Source organism: Saccopteryx leptura, chromosome 4 (assembly GCF_036850995.1).
Source record: "Saccopteryx leptura isolate mSacLep1 chromosome 4, mSacLep1_pri_phased_curated, whole genome shotgun sequence".
Taxonomy (NCBI): domain Eukaryota; kingdom Metazoa; phylum Chordata; class Mammalia; order Chiroptera; family Emballonuridae; genus Saccopteryx; species Saccopteryx leptura.
The window spans coordinates 222,229,535-222,249,885 of record NC_089506.1 but is presented as its reverse complement, the minus strand read 5'-3'; the positions used below and the strand labels follow the sequence as shown (position 1 = coordinate 222,249,885).

At 49.5% G+C, this 20,351-nt stretch overlaps 2 protein-coding genes across 4 annotated transcripts in view; both read left to right on the top strand.

The window, feature by feature from the left end:
• Positions 1-1,814, top strand: part of METTL9 (methyltransferase 9, His-X-His N1(pi)-histidine) — a 52,356-nt gene extending 50,542 nt beyond the window's left edge. For 2 of the 3 annotated variants that reach the window (XM_066383439.1, XM_066383441.1), the window contains exon 5: positions 1,082-1,814. In XM_066383439.1, the coding sequence (XP_066239536.1) occupies positions 1,082-1,287 (206 nt within the window). In that variant the 3' untranslated portion in view covers positions 1,288-1,814. The remainder of the gene's footprint in view (positions 1-1,081) is intronic. The other variant, XM_066383440.1, reaches the window with a different exon arrangement.
• Positions 1,815-17,840: 16,026 nt separating this feature from the next.
• The window catches only part of LOC136404361 (otoancorin-like), an 87,242-nt gene continuing 84,731 nt past the window's right edge, over positions 17,841-20,351 (top strand). The window contains exons 1-4 of the mRNA XM_066383678.1: positions 17,841-17,923; positions 18,589-18,617; positions 18,730-18,760; positions 18,879-18,906. Of these exons, the coding sequence (XP_066239775.1) occupies positions 17,848-17,923; positions 18,589-18,617; positions 18,730-18,760; positions 18,879-18,906 (164 nt within the window). The 5' untranslated portion in view covers positions 17,841-17,847. The remainder of the gene's footprint in view (positions 17,924-18,588; positions 18,618-18,729; positions 18,761-18,878; positions 18,907-20,351) is intronic.

Sequence of the window (20,351 nt, the reverse complement as noted above, 5' to 3'; positions counted from 1 at the left end):
ATGGCCTGGAGCTCACTCCACGGTGCTGAGCAAGACTCTGATTAGTACAGGTCAGTGCCACCCCGGCCGGCCGTCTCACCAGCCTGCTCCGCCCCCCCACGCCCCCACGTCGCTGGCTCTTCTTCCCAGCGAGCGGCAAGTGTGTCCGTGGACTGAAAGGCGGGAGAGCTGCTTCCCAAGCCGCCTGCCGCCGAGACTCCACCCAGGACAGGGCTCCGTGCTGGCCCACCGAAAGGAGGGGGCTTTTCCCACAGGGGTGTGTGCGCTTGGCCCCTCGCGGAGTGTGGTCTTTTCATTCACAGAAAGTTCTTCCCGTCTGGATTTAGCAACAGTTTTACTATGTGTGTTTCTTTTACATCCCATCGTATCTAGAAGCACCCCGGTTTACATGCACCATTGTCTGTGTGCGCATGCGTGTGTGCGTGGACCCGAAGACCCCCTCGCCCCCTTCCTCAGGCGCTCACAGATGTGGACATGACTGACGGGCTTCAGTCTCCGTTCTCAGACGTGCTGGGCTGACTTGTCCCTGTTAAGCCCTCAGCTCTTCTGTCTGTGATGACATTGTTCTGAAAAGTTAGGGAGTGGATCAGCTTCCCTCGAGAAACACACTGATGATCTATTTTTTAAAATTAAGATCCTGTATTAACCTAGTTTTATTTTTAGCCTAATAAACCTCTTCAGTTAATATGCTGCCTAAGTTGACTACCTCGGTGGTATTTTCTTGCATGTATCCAAAACCGTCTTTCAGATACGTGTCGCTCTCTACTTCAGTACTCCCGTATTTAGGGGGCCGTTTTCCAAGCCCAGTAACCGTTACGCCCCAGCGGGTCGGTCTGCAGGAGGGTGATGTCCGAGCTGTCAGCGGGGGTGACAGTGTGGGCGTTGGGTCCGAGCGTCCTGCCGGCGCCCGTCCGCTCTGACGGTCAGACTGTGAGCCGACTGCGTCCTCAGCCCTCCTGAGCTCGGACCTGGTTCCGTCCACCTCGTCGGGGCCCTGGGGGCGGACGCACGCCCAGCCCTCCCTCCTCCTCCAATGACTGGCTTGTTCGAGAACTTAACTTCATGTTCCTCTTTGTTTTAGTAGGTGGCAAGTGGGAGAAACCATCAGAGGTTTTGGAGATCAAGGGCCAGAACTGGGAAGAGCAAGTGAACAGCCTGCCCGACGTCTTCAGGAAGGCGGGGTTCGCTATCGAAGCGTTCACCAGACTGCCCTACCTGTGCGAAGGGGACATGTACAACGACTACTACGTCCTGGACGACGCGGTCTTCGTCCTCAAACCCGTGTAGACCCGGGGAGGCCGCGGTCTGGGGGGCTCTGCCCCAAGAGCGTCCCCCTCCGGAATGGGGGTGGTCTGCGTTCTCCATTTACGGAAGGGAGGAGCTTCGGGGACTGTCGTTCTAAATACCATGTAGGAATTTAAAAAGCCAAAATACTAATTATTTCTTTGTAGTGTGTAAAAGGAATGTTGTTTTTTTTTAAAAAAAAAAACAAAAAACAAAACCCCCAACTCTTTGAGGATTTTTATCGGTTCTTACTCAATTAATGCAGGTCTCACTGCAATTATGGAAGATATTTTTATACTTCATTGCAGTGGGGACTCCGTCCCAGTCCAAGCAATAGTCGTGACTTCCCATGGAACCAATAAAGACACGGAGCGTTTTTAATAAATGAAGACTGGCAATAAAGGTGTCCAGTTCCGTTGCAAATACTGGTGATAAGATTTAGCCACTGATACTCTTTCATGTTTAGACATTCTGTCGTCATTATTCAAGAAAATGTTTTTAATCATGCTAATAAACTTTTTTGGAGACGACTTGGTATCAGGTTTGAGTTCCTATAACTATAAGTCTCCCCCCCCCCAGTGTCTTGCACAGCTTTGACTCCTTCAGGGGTGACTCCTTCAGGGGTGCCGAAGTGGGACCGTTATGCGGAAGGAGCAGTTGATGTGAACCCCTGGAAGGCTTTAGACCTGAGGGGCGGGGAGGTGTGGTCGTTGCAGACTGTGGACGCCAGGCGGCTGAGACCAACCCTCCAAGGAACGACCCCCTTTTGGATCCAGTACTTCAGGGACCACCCTACTTCCCAGTTTATGCAAAACACGGGGTTCTGACATTGGAATAGCAAACATCCCATTCTACACTCAGACACTTGATTTTTCTGCACAATCTCAGGTTCTTAGAATGAAAACATTCAGTTGTTCCTACCAAAAAAAAAGAAAAGAAAAATGCCACCTAAAAGATATTTTAATTCAACTTCTTCCTCTACACTTTGTAAACCTCTTTCCCAGAACTTGGTTCTTCCTAAAATCTTCTGCTGACTTGATTATTTGTCAGGAATATGGGTGGATGAACACTGTGTCGGACCTGTGCATTCTGGGACCCATGAGTGCCCCCGACCCTGGACCCAGAAATGTCGCAATCCAGGAACTCATTCCCCGATCAGTACCCATGGTGGATATTCCAAAGAGCAGAGTCCTTAACCCAGGATCTAAAGTCTCAGTAATAGCAGAGATGGCTGAGTTGCAGTTGAAGTTATTAGCAATAGGTTAATCTGATAGCTTAATTTTTTTCCCCAGCCAGGTGTTTCATGAAATATTCCCATGTAGAGGCTCATAGAAGTCATCTAATCAACCCACTTACTGCAGCCCCTGGGTAGAATGGAGAACTGAATCCTTGAGAAGAATGACTTGATTCTTTTCGTTAAGAACGGCTCTTCTGCATGTCACACCGGTGTCGTCCACTTGTTACTGTGCGGTCATGAGAAGAGTTGGGTTATGTGATTTTATGCAGAATTGTCGGTGCGTCCTAATACTTTCTTCCAGGGATTTAAATAAGTGCAAATGTAGCACCCTCGACTGTAACAATGGAAGGAGGAAGGGAGTCAACATAACGTGGTTCTTGCACAGTGAAGTTTTGCTCCTTTATGAACTGTCTGTCGTAATAACGGGTTGCTGTTTAGACTGTCGAATAATAAGAGTGCAGGAGTGTGCCCTGGCCAGTTGGCTCAGCGGTAGAGCGTCGGCCTAGCGTGCGGAGGACCCGGGTTCGATTCCCGGCCAGGGCACACAGGAGAAGCGCCCATTTGCTTCTCCACCCCTCCGCCGCGCTTTCCTCTCTGTCTCTCTCTTCCCCTCCTGCAGCCAAGGCTCCATTGGAGCAAAGATGGCCCGGGCGCTGGGGATGGCTCTGTGGCCTCTGCCCCAGGCGCTAGAGTGGCTCTGGTCGCAACATGGCGACGCCCAGGATGGGCAGAGCATCGCCCCCTGGTGGGCAGAGCGTCGCCCCATGGTGGGCGTGCCGGGTGGATCCCGGTCGGGCACATGCGGGAGTCTGTCTGACTGTCTCTCCCTGTTTCCAGCTTCAGAAAAAAAAAGAAAAAAAAAAAAAAAAAAAAAAAAAGAGTGCAGGAGTATGGTGGATGTTCAAAGAGGTGGGTTGCCCCGAAGTGTTTCATAACTTTCCAATCAACACTTCACTGGATGATCTGTTTAAAAAAATAAATAAATAAAAATAATAAAATAAAAAAAAACAAAACCAAAACTCATTCTTGACTCAAAAAAAAAAAAAAAAAAAAGGCAGAGAAAGCACATATACGTTTATGCATTTCAAAGATAAAAATCGTTTCTTAAAATAGGACCTTCTCTGAAGGACCAACTTATCCAAAGAGACATTTTTTACGGTGAAAATGGAAACCAGCAAGCAGATCTCATAAGTCCTCGCCGGTCTTAGATGTCCTGGTGGTACGCCTCGATTCCTCTAGGTGGCAGTGTTGCTTACCCAGTGTCAATGGCTCCCCCCCCCCCCCCAATGGAATCATGTCAGGTTTTTTTTAACCCCTTCCAAAGTACAATAAAGCTGCCTTCTGTCTGCACCGTTCCTTGTGTAAGTGCTTCATATCAAGTTCAAGCTGTGCCCGGGAAATCAAGAGCTCTATTTGTGGTCAAAGCAGGCGCTGTGACCTTGGGTCAAGGAGAAAAATGCCAGTTGCACCTGGACATCCCTACCTACCCAAACCCTGTGCACCTGCAGCTGTGAGCTCCCCTCTCCCCCAGGGCTGAGACCCCTGACTCCAGGGAAGGGAAGGGAAGGGAAGAAGACAATACTCTCAGTCACTTCTGCCTTGTGCAGAGCCGTTAAGAGCAACCGTGTATTTTTCTCCCCGTCTATAAGTCGATAAGTCATCCGTTCTTTACATCGTTGCTTTACATAGTTGGCCTTGAACAGAAAAGGATCCCGGGCTGGGAAATAAAACTTCATTGTGTCAAGTTATCTTTCTGAGAAAAGGTTTTCTTCTTTTTTTTTTCCTCCCCATTTCATTCTGAGGATCGTATTTAAATAGACTCGGAATGAAGCAAGATGTTGGACCAGTCGCTTTCCACCGCTTGGTGATGGATGAAGTTTCGTGATCGTTTTTCTCTGAACAACGGCAGCCCATTGACATGGGCGTCCCGTGCCTGACGTGACCTACCACATTGGTGCAGGTGCCTGCATATCCTGAATAAAGTACCATTCAGTGCACCCATGCAACGGCCGGAAGACCCTGCGCTGGTGGGTCAAGGCTGTCTGGACAGAGGGGTACCTCTGGGAATCCACGGAGCACAGAAATGGGTTTGTTAGGGACTCGAAAGAGGATATGCTCACAAACTTACAATCAACTCACCAAAGATAAAAAAAAACATCAAGACATACTGGCAGAAGGAAGTCGACACTATCCACCATAAGAAACGTTTGTGATCGAAGTGAAAAAGAAAGTTAAAGAAGAAATAGTTCCTGCAATATAAAATTCAACAGCCTGCCTTTTGCAACGGTAGATTATGAGACAGTAGCTAGTTGAGAGTGACCCGTACCACTGAACAAACTTCACATCTGTAGCTGTCTGTAGAGGTGTTCAATTTGCTGTTTGGTTGGTCAGTTTGATAAATTAGCATTGTCTTTGTCTTCCATTTAGGAATTCTCTCTCTCTCTTTTTTTTAAAGTATTTTTTTTAATTCATTTTTAGAGAGGAGAAGGAAAGACAGAGAGAGAGAGAGAGGAGAGACAGAGAGAGAGAGGGGGAGAGGATCTGGAAGCATCAACTCCCATATGTGCCTTGACCAGGCAAGCCCAGGGTTTCGAACCGGCGACCTCAGCATTTCCAGGTCGACGCTTTATCCACTGCGCCACCACAGGTCAGGCTCTCTCTCTTTTTTTTAGTGGTCCTTTGCTTTTTAAAAACTCATTTTAAAATAAACTTATTTTGGAACAATGTTAGATTTAGAGAACTCTTGCAAAGATAGTACAGAGAGTTCCAGTTTACCCTACACCTAGTTTTCCTAATGTTCACATCTCAGGTAAGCCTGGCGTAGATGTCCAAACGAAGATATTAAGAATGGGTGCGTTAGTATTTATAGTAAGTACACTATGGGCAATTGGCCCGGGTTTTTTTGTTTGTTTGTTTGTTTTTTTGTTAGTGAACTTTTCTATTATGGGAGGCTATCTGGGATGCCACAGTCCTTTGAGTTGATTCCTTCTAAAATGATGAGTTTACTGACATCGTATCATTATTCATTTACCTTCGACTTTTTCATTGCGGTAAAATGCACAAAAGATGACCATCTTAACCATTTTCAAGTGTAAGCGTTCAGTCGTCTTTGGGACAGTCACAGTGTGATGTCATCGCCACCATCTGTCTGTAGAACTGAAACTCTCCACTCAACACTGACCCTCATTCCTCCCTTCTCAGCCCCAGGGCACCATCATCCGTCTCCTTGCTTTGAATTTGGCTACTCTCGGTTCATCATAAGTGGAATCATACAATATTTGTCCTTTTGTGTCTGGTTTGTTTTACTTCACGTCTGTGCTCAGGTTCACCCGTGTTGTAGCAGGCATCGCAATTTCTTTACTCATTCATGTAAGTGAGAGAAGGGGAGATCGAGAGACAGACGCCTGCATGCGCCCCGAATAGGATCCACCCAGGAACCCCCATCTGGGGCTGATGCTTGAATCAACCAAGCTATCCTCAGTGCCTGGGGCTGACACTGAAACCAATTGAGCCACTGGCTGTGTGAGGGGAAGAGGGAGAGAAGGGGGAGAAAGAAGCAGATGGTTGCTTTTCATGTGTGTCCTGACTGGGGATTGAACCTGGGATGTCTGCATGCTGGACTGATGCTCTATTTACTAAGCCAACAGGCTAGGGCCTCCTTTATTTATTTTTTATTTTATTTTATTTTTTTGTATTTTTCCGAAGCCAGAAATGGGGAGGCAGTCAGACAGACTCCCGCATGTGCCCGACCAGGATCCATCCGGCATGCCCACCAGGGGGCGATGCTGTACACCTCTGGGGTGTTGCTCTGTTGTGACCAGAGCCATTCTAGCACCTGGGGCAGAGACCATGGAGCCATCCTCAGCGCCCGGCCAACTTTGCTCCAATGGAGCCTTGGCTGCGGGAGGGGAAGAGAGAGACAGAGAGGAAGGAGAGGGGGAGGGGTGGAGAAGCAGATGGGCGCTTCTCCTGTGTGCCCTGGCCGCGAATCGAACCCGGGACTCCTGCACGCCAGGCCGACGCTCTACCACTGAGCCAACTGGCCAGGGCCTATTTGATTTATTTTAAATCATCTCTTATTTTTCAATTAGATTTGACATACAGTATTGTATTAGTTTCAGGTGTACGCCCCAGTGATTAGACATTCCGTAACTTACTGAGTGATCATCCTGATTAAGTCTCATGCCCATCTGACACCATGCATAGTTATTAGAATACTGATGATACTCCCTAGGCTGTACTTTACTTCCCCATGACTATTCTGTTACAACCTGTTTGTAATTCTTAAGCCCTTCCCCTTTTTCAGCCCCCCCCCACCCCAACCCCCTCCCATCTGGCAACCATCAAAATGTTCTTTAGAGGTATCTATGAGTCTGTTTCCGTTCTGTTTGTTTGATTTTGAGATTCAACTGTTAATAGATATGTATACAATATTTGTTGCCATTTTATTGTTCATATTTTTAATACGGTTTTTTTCTTCTTAAAGAAGCCCCTTTAACATTTCACATCATACTGGTTGGGTGGTGATGAACTCCTCTAGCTTTTCCTTGTCTTTGAAGCTATCTGTCCTTCGATTCTTAAGGACAGCTTGGCTGGGTAGCGCCATCTTGGTTGGGGGTTCGTTCTTTTCACCACATTGAATATTTCCTGCCCCTCCCTCCTGGGCTGCAGAGTTTCTGTTGAGAAGTCAGCTGACAGTCTCATGGGAGCTCCCTGGTAGGGAACTAACGGCTTTTCTCCTGCTGCTTTTAAGATCCTCTCTTTGTCTTTAATGTCTGCCACTCTAATGAGGATGTGTTGTGGGGTGGGCGTCTTCGGGTTCACCTTGTTTGGGACTCCCTGCGCTTCCTGGACTTGTATGTTTATTTCCTTCAGCAGGGTAGGAAAGTTTTCTGTCACTGTTTTTTTTCAAATAGGTTTTCAATTCCTTGCTCTCTTTCCCCTCCTTCCAGCACCTTCATGATGCAAATGTTGGTGCACCTGACGTCCCAGAGGCTCCTTACACTATCCTCATTTTGGGGGATTTTTTTTTTAATGTTCTGATTGAGTACTCTTGCTTCCTTCTATTCAAAATCACTGATTTTTTTTCTTTTCTTTTTTTTCTTTTTCTTTTTTTGGTATTTTTCTGAAGTTGGAAATGGGGAGGCAGTCAGACAGACTCCCGCATTCCGCCTGACTGGCATCCACCTGGTATGCCCACCAGGGGGCGATACTCCACCCATCTGGGGCATTGCTCTGTCACAACCAGAGCCATTCTAGCACCTGAGGCAGAGGCCATGGAGCCGTCCTCATCACCTGGGCCAATTTTGCTCCAATGGAGCCTTGGCTGCGGGAGGGGAAGAGAGAGACAGAGAGGAAGGAGAGGGGGAGGGGTGGAGAAGCAGATGGGCGCTTCTCCTGTGTGCCCTGGCCGGGAATCGAACCCAGGACTCCTGCACGCCAGGCCGACACTCTACCACTGAGCCAACCGGCCAGGGCGGGGGATTTTTTTTTTTTTTTTTAGTGTTCTGATTGAGTATTCTTTTGCTTCCTTCTATTCAAAATCACTGATTTGATCCTCGGCTTCATCGACTCTGCTGTTGAGTCCCTGTAAGTTATCCTTCATTCCAGTGAGTGCGTCCTTCCTTTATGACCAGTTCCTGGTATGGTTTCCAGGCCTTTTTCATGCTGTGGAGGGTCTGAGTTTGGCGACTCTTCCCTTCAGCTCACTGAGCCTCCTCAGAACCAGTGTTTTGAGCTCAGTGTCCAGTAGATCGCTTGTCTCCATTTTGTGTAGCTCTTTTCCTGAAGTTTTGTTCTGTACTTTTTTTTTTTCATTTGGGACATCTATTGACCAAGGGATCTGAGCATTTTGATAGTTGTTATTATCTATATAAAAAAAATGTTTTTAGTATGAAAAGTTCCAAGCACGTAACAAAGAAGAAAGGAAGGTCACAAAGACCCCTCCTGACGCGTTTTGACAATGATCAGCAGGAGGCCAGTGCTGTCCCACCCACACTCCTGCCATCTCTCCATCGTTTCTATGCAAACCTCACCCACCGTGGTCTCGCTTTGTAAACAGGTATCTGCGAAAGATAAGGACTCTTTAAAAAGCCACATCACCGCCGTCACATCTAAAAAAAAACCCCTAACCATTAACTCTCCAGAGACCACATGGTCCAGTTGTCTTAGAAACTTTTTCTTTTCTTTTTTTGAGAGAGGTAGGGAGAGACAGGAACACCCTTCTCTTCCTGCATGTGCCCTGACTGGGAAATCAAACTGCCACTTCTGCGCTCTGGGATGATGCTCCAACCAAGGGAGCTCCCTGGCCAGGGCTTAATTTTATTTATTTATTATTTTTTTTTAATTCATTGATAGAGACAGAGAGAAGGGAGGGGGGAAGGGAAGCATCCAATGTTGTTCCACTCAGTCCTGCATTCACTGGTTGTATCCTGGGTGTGCCCTGGCCGGGGATCAAACCCACAACCTTGCCATCGTTTGGAGAGGACGCTCTGGACTGAGCTGACCTGCCAGGGCCACTTAGAAACTTTTCATAGCAGTTTGTTGAACCCAGAGCCAAGGAAAGTCCTTGCATGGCAGAGGGTGGTTCTGTCACCTCGGAGAGGGGCGAGCCAGAGCGCAAGACGGTCTGCGTCCCGCCCCACTTTGGCCTGCGACCTCCTCCGGGCTGGACGCCTGGGTTCCTATGGGCGCGCAGCAGGAGGTGGCGTTGCGCAGGCGTGTGCCGCCCCGGCCCGCGGCGGCTCCACCCCGCGCCCCTGCGGCGGGGCTCAGAGCAGCGGAGCGGGAACCGCAGGTGAGGCGCGCCGCGGGCGCAGGGGCGGACCGCGCAGGGCCGGGCGCAGGAGACCTGGGACGCGGGCCCCGCCTGGCAGCGGGGCCTCCCCAGGGAAGGGGCGCAAAGCATGCCTGGGGCGGTGGACAGAGGGCGGAGGAAGCGGCTTTAAGGGGTCCCAGGAAGGGGGCGTGCATGGGCGCGCGCGCGCGCGCGTGTGATGAGACTTCCAAGAAAGGGACGCGAACCCACTTAATCATAGTAATAAAAACAGTCATGACAACTTTGTAAGGAATAGCAACGTCAGCAGCAAAAAACGATAATAATAATAATAATAATAATAATAATAATAACGGCTACTAGTCATTGAGTGGCTAAGCGTGCCCCGTGCTGGGCTCTGGTTCTGACACGTGTTGCCTGTTTTAGCTCAGAGCTCTGTGGGCAGGATGTGGAGGACTGCAGGCAACGCAAACGCGCTGGATAGTTTCTGTGAACTCTGAAAATGTTCCCAGTCTGTGAGGGAGTTACGCTTGCTACCCCCATTGTACAGAGGAGGCAAGGAAAGCCAGAGAGGTTAAGGAATCTGCCCAAGAGCAACCCAGCCAGTCAGGGACGGGCCATGTGACAGCCCTGGCTCCTGTCTCCGCGGCGTGCCAGCCACCTGGCGCTTGGAGTTCGGGGCTGCCGAGCGGAGAGGCCGGAGAGAGCAAAGCTGGTCAAGGCTTGGGCTCGCGTTGAGCTCTGGGCTTGGGACCTGGCCCTGCCATTTTGTAGCCGTGTGACCTTGGGCAGGTCACTTGGCCTTCTAGATAAGAACCCAGTTCCTCATCTGTGAAACAGAGAATGGTAATACCCGCCTCCAGGATTCTGCAAGGGTGAGTGCCCAGGTGCGCGGAGGGACGTCTATCTGCCCAGTGCTGTCTCATTCAGTGGTCGCTGGGGCTATTCCTGGGGAGCCAGGCCGCGGTGCAGGAGGACCCCTCTCTGCCCTCCGCTTGCCAGGCGACCCCTGTGTGTCCCCTGAACTCCTCTGCAAGACTGACCCTCAGAGCTGATAGAAACAGCTGATGGAAGGGAGGGCCCCGCACAGGGCAGATGCTCTGGGAGACGACTCCTGTCTCTCCTCCTCCTTTTGCTGTGAAACCCTCAGCCTTCCAGCGTGTTCTAGGGAGACTAAGAGAAGGAATGGTTGTCCTGAGTCTCACCTTCGGGGGCAAGGCTGGGGCAAGACCTCAGGCCTCCTCTGTGTGCATCTGGTTCAGAAAGGGCCCCTTCCCTGCAGTTCTGCACCCCTTGTGAGCCTGGGTTCCCACACCAAGATCTGAAATAAACTCCAAGTCCACTTTCAATCAGTCTGGCCTCCTACAAGCCAGACAAGTTAGCACATTTTGCATTATAGTAATGAAAATGGTATCTTTTATTTATTTATTTTTTTTTTGGGAGGGGAGGGTGTGCGGAGAAATCTCCAAGTTGCTATCTGCAGGGCCACATCTAGGAATCCGTGGTGTAGACGTCGTAAGTGGAGCTGCTTTGCGGGCTCCGTGCCGTTGTGAATGGTTGGTTGGCCTCCGGGAGGGGATGCCCTAGCCCTGGGGAACTTCCCAGGGCCTTTGCAAGTTTCAGAGAAGATGAATCGCTTCTCATCGATAAGGGTGAGCAGCTTGTCCTGGTTGTTCCCCTGTGACCGTCCGTCCGTCAGTCCCAGGAGAGCTGAGGGTCGCTCGGTCTCCCTGCCCATCCAGATGCTCCCACTCTCTCGGGAGACTGTGTTCGATTCAGGTCTGTGGTGATTGTTGCCACCTGCATTTTAGGTTCCGCCAAGGTGGTCCTTGCTTGCCTGATTCCCACCCGCCCGTCTGCAGTCCGGGGGTGGTGGGGGTGGGGTGGGGTGGGGTGAGGCCCACGGAGAGAGCTATCGGCTCCCGAGTCGCCATTGTCCTTCTTTGGCCGTTCACTCCTGTTGGCCAATCTCTTACGAATAGAGTGACCCAAAGGCCTTTTAATTAAGACCAGTGGGCTGGGGTTTCGTTGAAACGAAGACAGAAAGTGGTGGGCAAGGTGTCTGTTTTCAGTAATTGTAAACTTCTCCGTAGAGTTAATTTAAGAGACCGTGAAGCCGTTGAGAACAAGAGCTTTCATTGTTGGGGGAACTGGAGAATTTTGAGTGAGGCCAGTGCCCCAGGGCAGCTGACCAAAGGGAGAAAACAGGGCCAAAGGTTCCCAGGTCCAAAAAAAAAAAAAAAAAAAAAAAAAAAGACCTAAACCCAGTAAGAGTTATTATGAGATTGAAAATACCGTGGGGGGGGGGCGGGCCAGAATTGCATCTACGACAAAGCACTTTGAAATCCAGTTTGAAATGCGCAGCGTTTGCTGCCTGGAGGTTTCAAAATGTGTCATTTTGTTTTTGCCCTGGGCAATAAAATGAGTGTAACTGTTTCTCCAAAAGCCGGCTGTGGCAGCCCCCCACCCCACCCCGCCCCACCCTGTGGGAGATAAAGAATCTATTTGCAAAACAAGCCAGACAATAGCAGGGAAATCTCTATCAAAGAACGGGGAGGGGGCGCCTCTGAGATCATCAGGAAAGATGTAGTATGTGGGGGTTTTGGTTTTTTTTTTTGTATTTTTCTGAAGCTGGAAAAGGGGAGAGACAATCAGACAGACTCCCACATGCGCCCGACCGGGATCCACCCGGCACACCCACCAGGGGCGAAGCTCTGCCGAGACCAGAGCCACTCTAGCGCCTGGGGCAGAGGCCAAGGAGCCATCCCCAGCGCCCAGGCCATCTTTGCTCCAATGGAGCCTTGGCTGCGGGAGGGGAAGAGAGAGACAGAGAGGAAGGAGGGGGAGAGTGGAGAAGCAAATGGGCGCTTCTCCTATGTGCCCTGGCTGGGAATTGAACCCGGGTCCCCCGCACACCAGGCCGACGCTCTACCGCTGAGCCAACCGGCCAGGGCCTGTAGTATGTGTTTTATTGGCCTCCCTTCAAGTCCCTGCGAAGAGGGGCTCTCTGTACTTGGGATGTGGGCTGCCCGAGAACCAGGAGAGCCTAGTGGAATTCCCTGACCTCCTAGGAGCTCTGGACTCCTTTTTTTTTTTTTTTTTTTTTGTATTTTTCTGAAGTGAGAAGCAGGGAGGCAGAGAGACAGACTCCCGCATGTGCCATGATCCACCAGCATGCCCACCAGGGGGCGATGCTCCCTGTCCAGCTGGGGCATTGCTCCATTGCTCAGCAACCGAGCTCTTCTTAGAGCCTGAGGCTGAGGCCATGCAGCCATCCTACCCGCACGGGGCCAGCTTGCTCCAATCAAGCTACGGCTGTGGAAGGAGAAGAGAGAGAGAGAGAAAGAAAAGCGAGAGGGGGGAGGGGTGGAGAAGCAGATGGGCGCTTCTCCTGTGTGCCCTGACAGGGAATCGAACCCGGGACTTCCACACGCCGGGGCCAATGCTCTACCGCTGAGCCAACCAGCCAGGGCCTGACAATATTTAAATGAATGAGCCTGGCTGTATTCCAACAAAACTTAATTGACGGATACTGAAATTTAAATCTCATCCATGAAATGTTCGTGTCTCAAGAAATATGTATTGTTCTTTTGATTTTTTTTTTTAAACATTTAAAAATGTAAAAACCATCTTTCACTGATGAGCTGCACAAAACCAGGTAGCTGATTGAATTAGGCCCTTGAGTTTGTATTTTGCTGACCCCTGTTTGGACCCCCTGCCCCTGCCCCTGTCCTTGGGATGTATGCCCTGCTCACGGTCCCCCAGGGATGAGGGGGTGTTTCTCAGGAGGCCACCCTGAGAGAGCCATGTGTGGGGAGTCCGCTGGACTGAACACGTGACTGAGCCCGGTTAAGGCCTCTGTATAAACTTTTCAGAATCTGGGGGGGGGGGGGGGGATGGGTAGAGGTCGGCTTGCCTTTGCAGCTAGCTGCCTAAGACCAGCCGGGTAAGTAGGTTCTCTTGTGCGTGGCCATCGGGAGTGGGCCGCCTCTCTTCTTTGCCGTTGTTTGCAAACTAGCATAACCGCCTTTAAAAGAGAAGGACTCCTTTAAAATATATATATAACCACCGTTCTGTTACCAGACTTGAAAGTCTTCACGATTCTTTAACGACTGGAAACATCCCGTCGGGGCTCAAACTTCCCCGGTTTTCTCGTAAGAAGAGAAACGGGATCCAAACAAAATCTCTCAGCAATGGAAATATCTAAGGCTTTGTCCTTTTTTTTGTTTGCTTTTGAAGTTCGTGGTTCCTTCCTCTCTGTTTCTCTCTCTCTCTCTCTCTCTCTGCAGTGTATCTGCTGAAGAAACCAGGTTCTAGAGAATGACCCACCGTTGACTTGGCTCTGGTTGGTTTACCCGGCATCTTAGCAAAAGGAACGCCCCGGCCCCCACCCTTAGAGCTCCCGCAGGCTTTCCTGGTGCGTCCTTTCGTGGTCACCTCGCCCAGTGTTACGGGTTTAGTTTAGTTAACGCTGGATTCTCTGTACAGATAGCTCCACCCTGGGCGCTCCCGGAACTACAGACTCAAAGACCAGAATGCCCACCTGCTGACTGATACATCCACTCCGATACTTAGGGGGCATCTCATGCGTCCAGTGTTTGGGCTCTGCCTTCAAAATATCTCCAGAATCCAACCATTTCTCCCCCCCACCCCCGACCACAACCCTCACTGCCATCTGTAATTATTAATAAATCATTATCCTCATCTCTTACGGGGATTCCCTGCGTCAGCCGATGCCCACTGCAGGGTATTCTCAACACAGCATCTGGGGCTGTGAACCCACTTTTAGAAAGTCAGAATGTGTCACTTACTCATGTGCTGATGGGATCCCTTCCAGGGCTTCCAGCTCCCTCTGAGTACAAGTCAGATATGTAACAGTGGCCAAATCTCAAAAAAAAAAAAAAAAAAAAAATGACTGGCTCAGTAGTAGAGCTGATAGTAGAACCCGGCATGTGGAAGTCCCAGGTTCGATTCCCAGCCAGGCACACAGAAAAGGACCCGTCTGCTTCTCCACCCCTCCTCTGTCTCTCTCTTCCCCTCCCGCAGCCAAGACTCCATTGGAGCAAGGTTGGCCCGGGCGCTGAGGACGGCTCCATGGCCTCTGCCTCAGGCGCTAGAATGGCTCTGGTTGCAACAGAGCGGCGCCCCAGATGGGCCGAGCATCGCCCCCAGATGGGCAGAGCATCGCCCCCTGGTGGGCATGCCCGGTGGATTCCGGTCGGGTGCATGCGGGAGTCTGTCTCTCTGCCTCTCCACTTCTCACTTCAGGAAAAAAAGAATTAATAAACTCATATATAGAGCTTTATGTGTGCCAAGAATTGTTTTAAGTGATTTACTATTTTTTATTTTATTTTATTTTAGTGAGAGAGTCAGAGACAGAGAGACAGAGAGAAGGACAGACAGGGACAGGCAGGCAGAAAAGAGAGAGAGAGATGAGAAGTTCTTCATTGCGGCTCCTTAGTTGTTCATTAATTGCTTTCTCATATGTGCCTTGACGAGTTCGAGGGATGCCAGCTGGGCCGGTGACCCCCTGCTCAAGCCACTGACCACGAGGTCATGTCTATGAGCCTGCACGCAAGCTGACAACCTCGGGGTTTCGACCCTGGGACCTCAGCGTCCCCGGCCAATGCTCTATCCACTGCCCCCCCGCCTGGCCAGGCTCCTGTGACTTACTGTGAACTCCTTGTACCTTCCGAGGACACTGTGACGTGGGGACTGTTATTGACTGCATCTTACAGGGGAGGAAACAGAGCCCGGAGAGATTTGGTAGCGTCTGCACCACCACACGGCTCGTCCGTGGCCGAGCGGAGATTCAGGACCAGCAGTTGGGCCTCACTGTCCACGCTCTTCCTTTCTCTCTCTCTTCCTTCTTCTTCTTTTTTAGATTTTTATTTATTCATTTTAGAGAGGGAAAGAGAGAGAGAGAGAGAGGGAGGAGAAGGAAGCATCAACTCCCACAGGTGCCTTGACCACGCCAAACCAGGGTTTCGAACCGGCGACCTCGGCATTCCAGGTGGACGCTTTGTCCGCTGCGCTAACACGGGTCAGACTCCTTTCTCTTTTGAAATCAGCTTTGGTGCAGTATAATTGACATTAAAATAAAACACACCCACTTAAAGTGTACCGTTCATTAAGATTTGACAAGAAGTGTGTGTTCCATATCTGCATGACAACCACCACCATCAAGATACAGAAATTTCACCCGGTAAAGTTTCCTTGGGCTCTTTTGCCATAAACTCCCCCCCCCCCCCACTTGTACCCCAACTATACCCCAGGCGACTCCTGATTTGTTTTCTGCGGCTGTAGATGATTTTGTCTGTCCCGGAGAGCCCTGTAACTGGAAGCATGCACTCCGGACCCTTGTGGTTGGGCTTTTGATTGGCATAACACTTTTGAGGTTTATCCATATTCTTGCATAAATCAGCTCATTCCCTTTCCTGTGCACATAATGTGATTTTTTTTCACCCCTCTGAGTGCTTTAAAAATGTATTGTTTTGAAATAATTATAGATTCATGGGAAGTTGTACAAGGCAAGGAGAGGTTAAGGTCCTTGTTTCCTCTTCTCCCAGTTTCCCCCTGTGGTTACATTTTGCATAACAATGCTACAGTATCAAAGCCTGGAGACTGAGGACGACGGTGTGATCTAACCCATAGGGCCCATTCAGATTTCGCCAGTCACGTGCACTGATTCTCGTGTGCGTTTGTAGGCAGTTTTTATAGTTTTGTCACGTGAGTGGATTCATGGACCCACTACCTCATTGAAGGTCCAGACCGTTCCATGACCACACGGCTCCTTTGTGTGCTCTGAAATGTCACTTTTCACCTTCCCATGCCAGACGCTGGTCTGTTTTCAATCCTGTCATTTTTACAGTAGGGAACCTTCACGAGTGAGTTTTTCCACTCACCGTCAGTCCCTTGAGGTCCCTTCAAAAGAATGCATATCTGCCGGGTTCGATTCCCGGCCAGGGCACACAGGAGAAGCGCCCATTTGCTTCTCCACCCCTCCGCCGCGCTTTCCTCTCTGTCTCTCTCTTCCCGTCCCGCAGCCAAGGCTCCATTGGAGCAAAGATGGCCCGGGCGCTGGGGATGGCTCTGTGGCCTCTGCCTCAGGCGCTAGAGTGGCTCTGGTCACAACATGGCGACGCCCAGGATGGGCAGATTATCGCCCCCTGGTGGGCAGAGCGTAGCCCCTGGTGGGCGTGCCGGGTGGATCCCGGTCGGGCGCATGCGGGAGTCTGTCTGACTGTCTCTCCCCGTTTCCAGCTTCAGAAAAATGAAAAAAAAAAAAAAAGAATGCATATCTGTAGCCAGTTCCTTTTTATTTCCGAGTAGTGTCGCATGGTGTGGACACATCACGGTCTGTTCAAACATCCACCAGTGGAAGGACATTTGAGTCGGTTCCAGTTTTTGGCTATAATGGATAAAACTGCTGTAAACGTTTGTGTATAGGTGTTTACGTGAATGAATGTAAATTTTCATTTCTCTGGGATACATTTGTGAGAGCGCAGTTTGCTGGGCTGTATGTTGAATGCATGTTTAGTTTTATAAGAAGCTCATAAACTATGTTCTAGAATACCTGCACCATTTTATTTGCTCACCGGCAATGGATGAGTGATTCAGTTTCTTTTCTTTTTTTTTTTCCCCAAAGTTAAAAGCGGGGAGGCAGTCAGACTCCCGCATGTGCCCCACTGGGATCCACCCGCCATCCCCACCAGGAGGCGATGCTCTGCCCATCTGGGGCGTTGCTCTGTTGCAACCAGAGCCATTCTAGCGCCTGAGGCAGAGGCCATGGAGCCATCCTCAGTGCCCGGCCAACTTTGCTCCAATGGAGCCTTGGCTGTGGGAGAGGAAGAGAGAGAGAGGAAGGAGAGGGGGAGGGGTGGAGAAGCATACGGCACTTCTCCTGTGTGCCCTGGCCGGGAATCGAACCCAGGACTTCCACATGCCGGGCCAGCGCTCTACCGCTGAGCCAATTGGCCAGAGCCTGATTCAGTTTCTTTGCATGCTTTTCAGCATTTAGCATTACCACTTTAAAACATTTTTTTCTTGCCATCTGATAGATTCATCATTATAAATATTTAAAGAGAGAGAGAGAGAGAGAGAGACAGACAGGAAGGGAGAGAGGTGAGAAGCATCAACTCGTAGTTGTGGCACCTTAGTTCATGGCTTGCTTCTCTGTTTTCTATCTCTTCTCTGTTTTTCCCCATTGGTCTATCTTCTTCTTACAGAACTGTAAGAGTTCTTTTTATGTTCTGGATAAAAATCCTTTGTCCCCTATAACAGAGTCCATGCTTTTAAGAACCCCTCTTTGCTTGATCGAGGGGTACGGGAGAGAAGGAAAGAATTTAAATGGTAGAGAGACGCTTGTGTCTTAGACGAAGACAGAGGTTTTACATGGAACAAAGCAGGTGGAATTTTAAAATTATTTTTAAAAAAACATCAAAGGGTTCTGGGTCGTTTGGTATTTTCCCCTTTTGTCTTCTGAGTTTTCTGAACTGTATTTAAGAAATCAAACCTGAATCACGTCTGTGCTTGCATCAGTGGCAGCAGGATGTCTCAGGAACCCAGGACGTACGCTCTTCTCCTCATCCTCTCTCTGAGCCACGGAGTCCCCAATTCCAGGCAGGGTAAGTCCCAGGGGAGGAAGACTGTCAGGGTTTCCACACACCTCAGGGGGTGGAGTGGGGAGAGGTCCATTTAGGTGTGTGATGCTTTAAAGCAGTGGTCCCCAACCTTTTTTGGGCCAAGAACTGGTTTAATGTCAGAAAATATTTTCACGGACCGGCCTTTAGGGTGGGATGGATAAATGTATCACGTGGCCGAGACAAGCGTCCAGAGTGAGTCTTAGACGGATGTCACAGAGGGAACCTGGTCATTTTTTTAAACATAAAACATCGTTTAGACTTAAATATAAATAAAACGAAAATAATGTAAGTTATTTATTCTTTCTCTGTGGACTGGTACCAAATGGCCCACGGACCGGTACCGGTCCGCGGCCCCGGGGTTGGGGACCACTGCTTTAAAGCATTTTGGACTCTGTGTGTGTGTGTGTGTGTGTGTGTGCGTGCGCGTGTGTGTACACGTATGCATGTGTGACCACATGTGTAGGATTTTCACGATTATTCAGAAAGGGTTTACCACACTAAGGTACATACAGGAACAGGTATAATGAAAACCCTCTAAAACTTTCCTCCACGGCTGATTTTTTAGGGGGACGCTTCCTAACTGACGTTTGTCTCTCGGAAGATCACACAGTTCAATTCTAGTTATACATTTGTTGGTTTTCTTACAGATTTGCATCCATTGTTGCAAAAAATGGCAGTGAGTATTCCGTTTTTGTTTGTTTTTTTAAAGAAATGAAAACCTGACCCTTCTCTACGGGAACTGCCCATTGTTTGGATGTTATACTAGATGTTCTCTCTTTGCCTTTTAGGAAGAAATCATAGCCGGAAACTATCTGAATGGTAATGTCCTCCCTCGGTCCCCAGCTTGCTGCTTCCAAAAATTTCACACTGAACGTGACTGTGATCTCTCTGGCGTGATTCCTTTCTAAGTGTTCTTTTCATTTTATTCCCATTGTAGCATTACTGGATCTCATTCAGTTCCAAAGGTAACCTGCCCTATGGGGGGGGAGGGAAGGTGGGATGGGATGAGTTTTTAATAAAAATTCTTAGTGAAACTCTCTTAATTGTAAAAAGTAATGCATAGTTATTATAAAAAACATCAACCAAAGCACAGATTTTTTTTTTTAATTAAGTGAGAACAGGGGAGACAGAAAGACAGACTCCTCCATGCTCCTGGACTGGGATCCACTCAGCATGTACCCTATGGGGCGATGCTCTGCCCATCTGGGGCATTGCTCCGTTGCTTGGCAACTGATCTATTTTTAGTGCCTGAGGAAGAGGCCAACAGCCATCCTCAGCGCCTGGGGCCAACTTCCTTGAATCAATCCAGCCATGGCTGTGGGAGGCAGAGGGAGAGAGAGAGAGAAAGAGAGAGGGAGAGGGAGAGAGAGAGAGAGAGAGGGAGAGGGAGAGGGAGAGAGAGAGAGAGAGGGAGAGGGAGAGAGAAAGAGAAAGCAGGAGAGGCAGAGGGTGGGGAAGCAGGTGGGCACTCCTGTGTGCTCTGACTGGGAATCAAACCGAGGACATCCACATGCCGGGCTGATGCTCTACCATTGAGCCCACTGGCTAGGGCACAAGTGTTTTTAAAGTGGACGCATTTGTGCCACAAACTTTTATTCTTCTCTTCCCTTGCCTAGAAGCTAACATTTATTGAGTGCTAACATTTATTGAGTGCTTACTAGGCGGCAGGTACTGTTTTAAGTGCTTTATGCATAGAAACACTTTCAACCCTCACAGGTGCCCCCGGGGTGGGTCCTGTTGTTATTCCATTAGGCAGAGGAAGGCCCCGAGACCCAGGGAGAGTGAATCAAGGTCAGCAGCCGGGAAGTGCTGGTTTGGGGTGTGTGTCCAGCAGCGTGGTCCCACGGTCCACTGCCTTCACCGTCCTGTGGGGTGCTGCAGGCGAGGCCGGTGCTGGACACCAGGGACAGGAGGCAGGGCTCTGGAGAGTCTGGTGGAGAGGCAGAGCTTAGCACCTAATCTAACATGATGAGAACTCTGACTTGTGGCCCCATGGCAGCGGCTCCCGGTTGTGTTACAGCGACAGGTCTCCGTCAACACCCCTCTCCCGAAGATAACTCCAGTGGGCAGTTTTAGATATAGTCTTTCAGGCTAAGATATTTATTTATTTATTTACTTACTGGTTCATTCACCCCTGTACTAAGAACAGGAGTGGGATGATGGAAGCCTTCTAACGGCTCCCCTGTCATCAGTGACTCCACCGTCTCTGGAAGCCAACACCCGAGTGGCTCTTTTTTTTATGGGATTGACTATATTTGTTGACTTTTTTTTTTTTTTTTACCAGTTAGTTGAATGTTTGAGTTGTTTCCAATTTTTGGCTATTATGAATGAAACTGTGCCTTTTTAATATCTTGGGCAGTGCTTTTTTAAATTAAAAAAGATTTATTTATGGACTTGAGAAAGAGAGGGA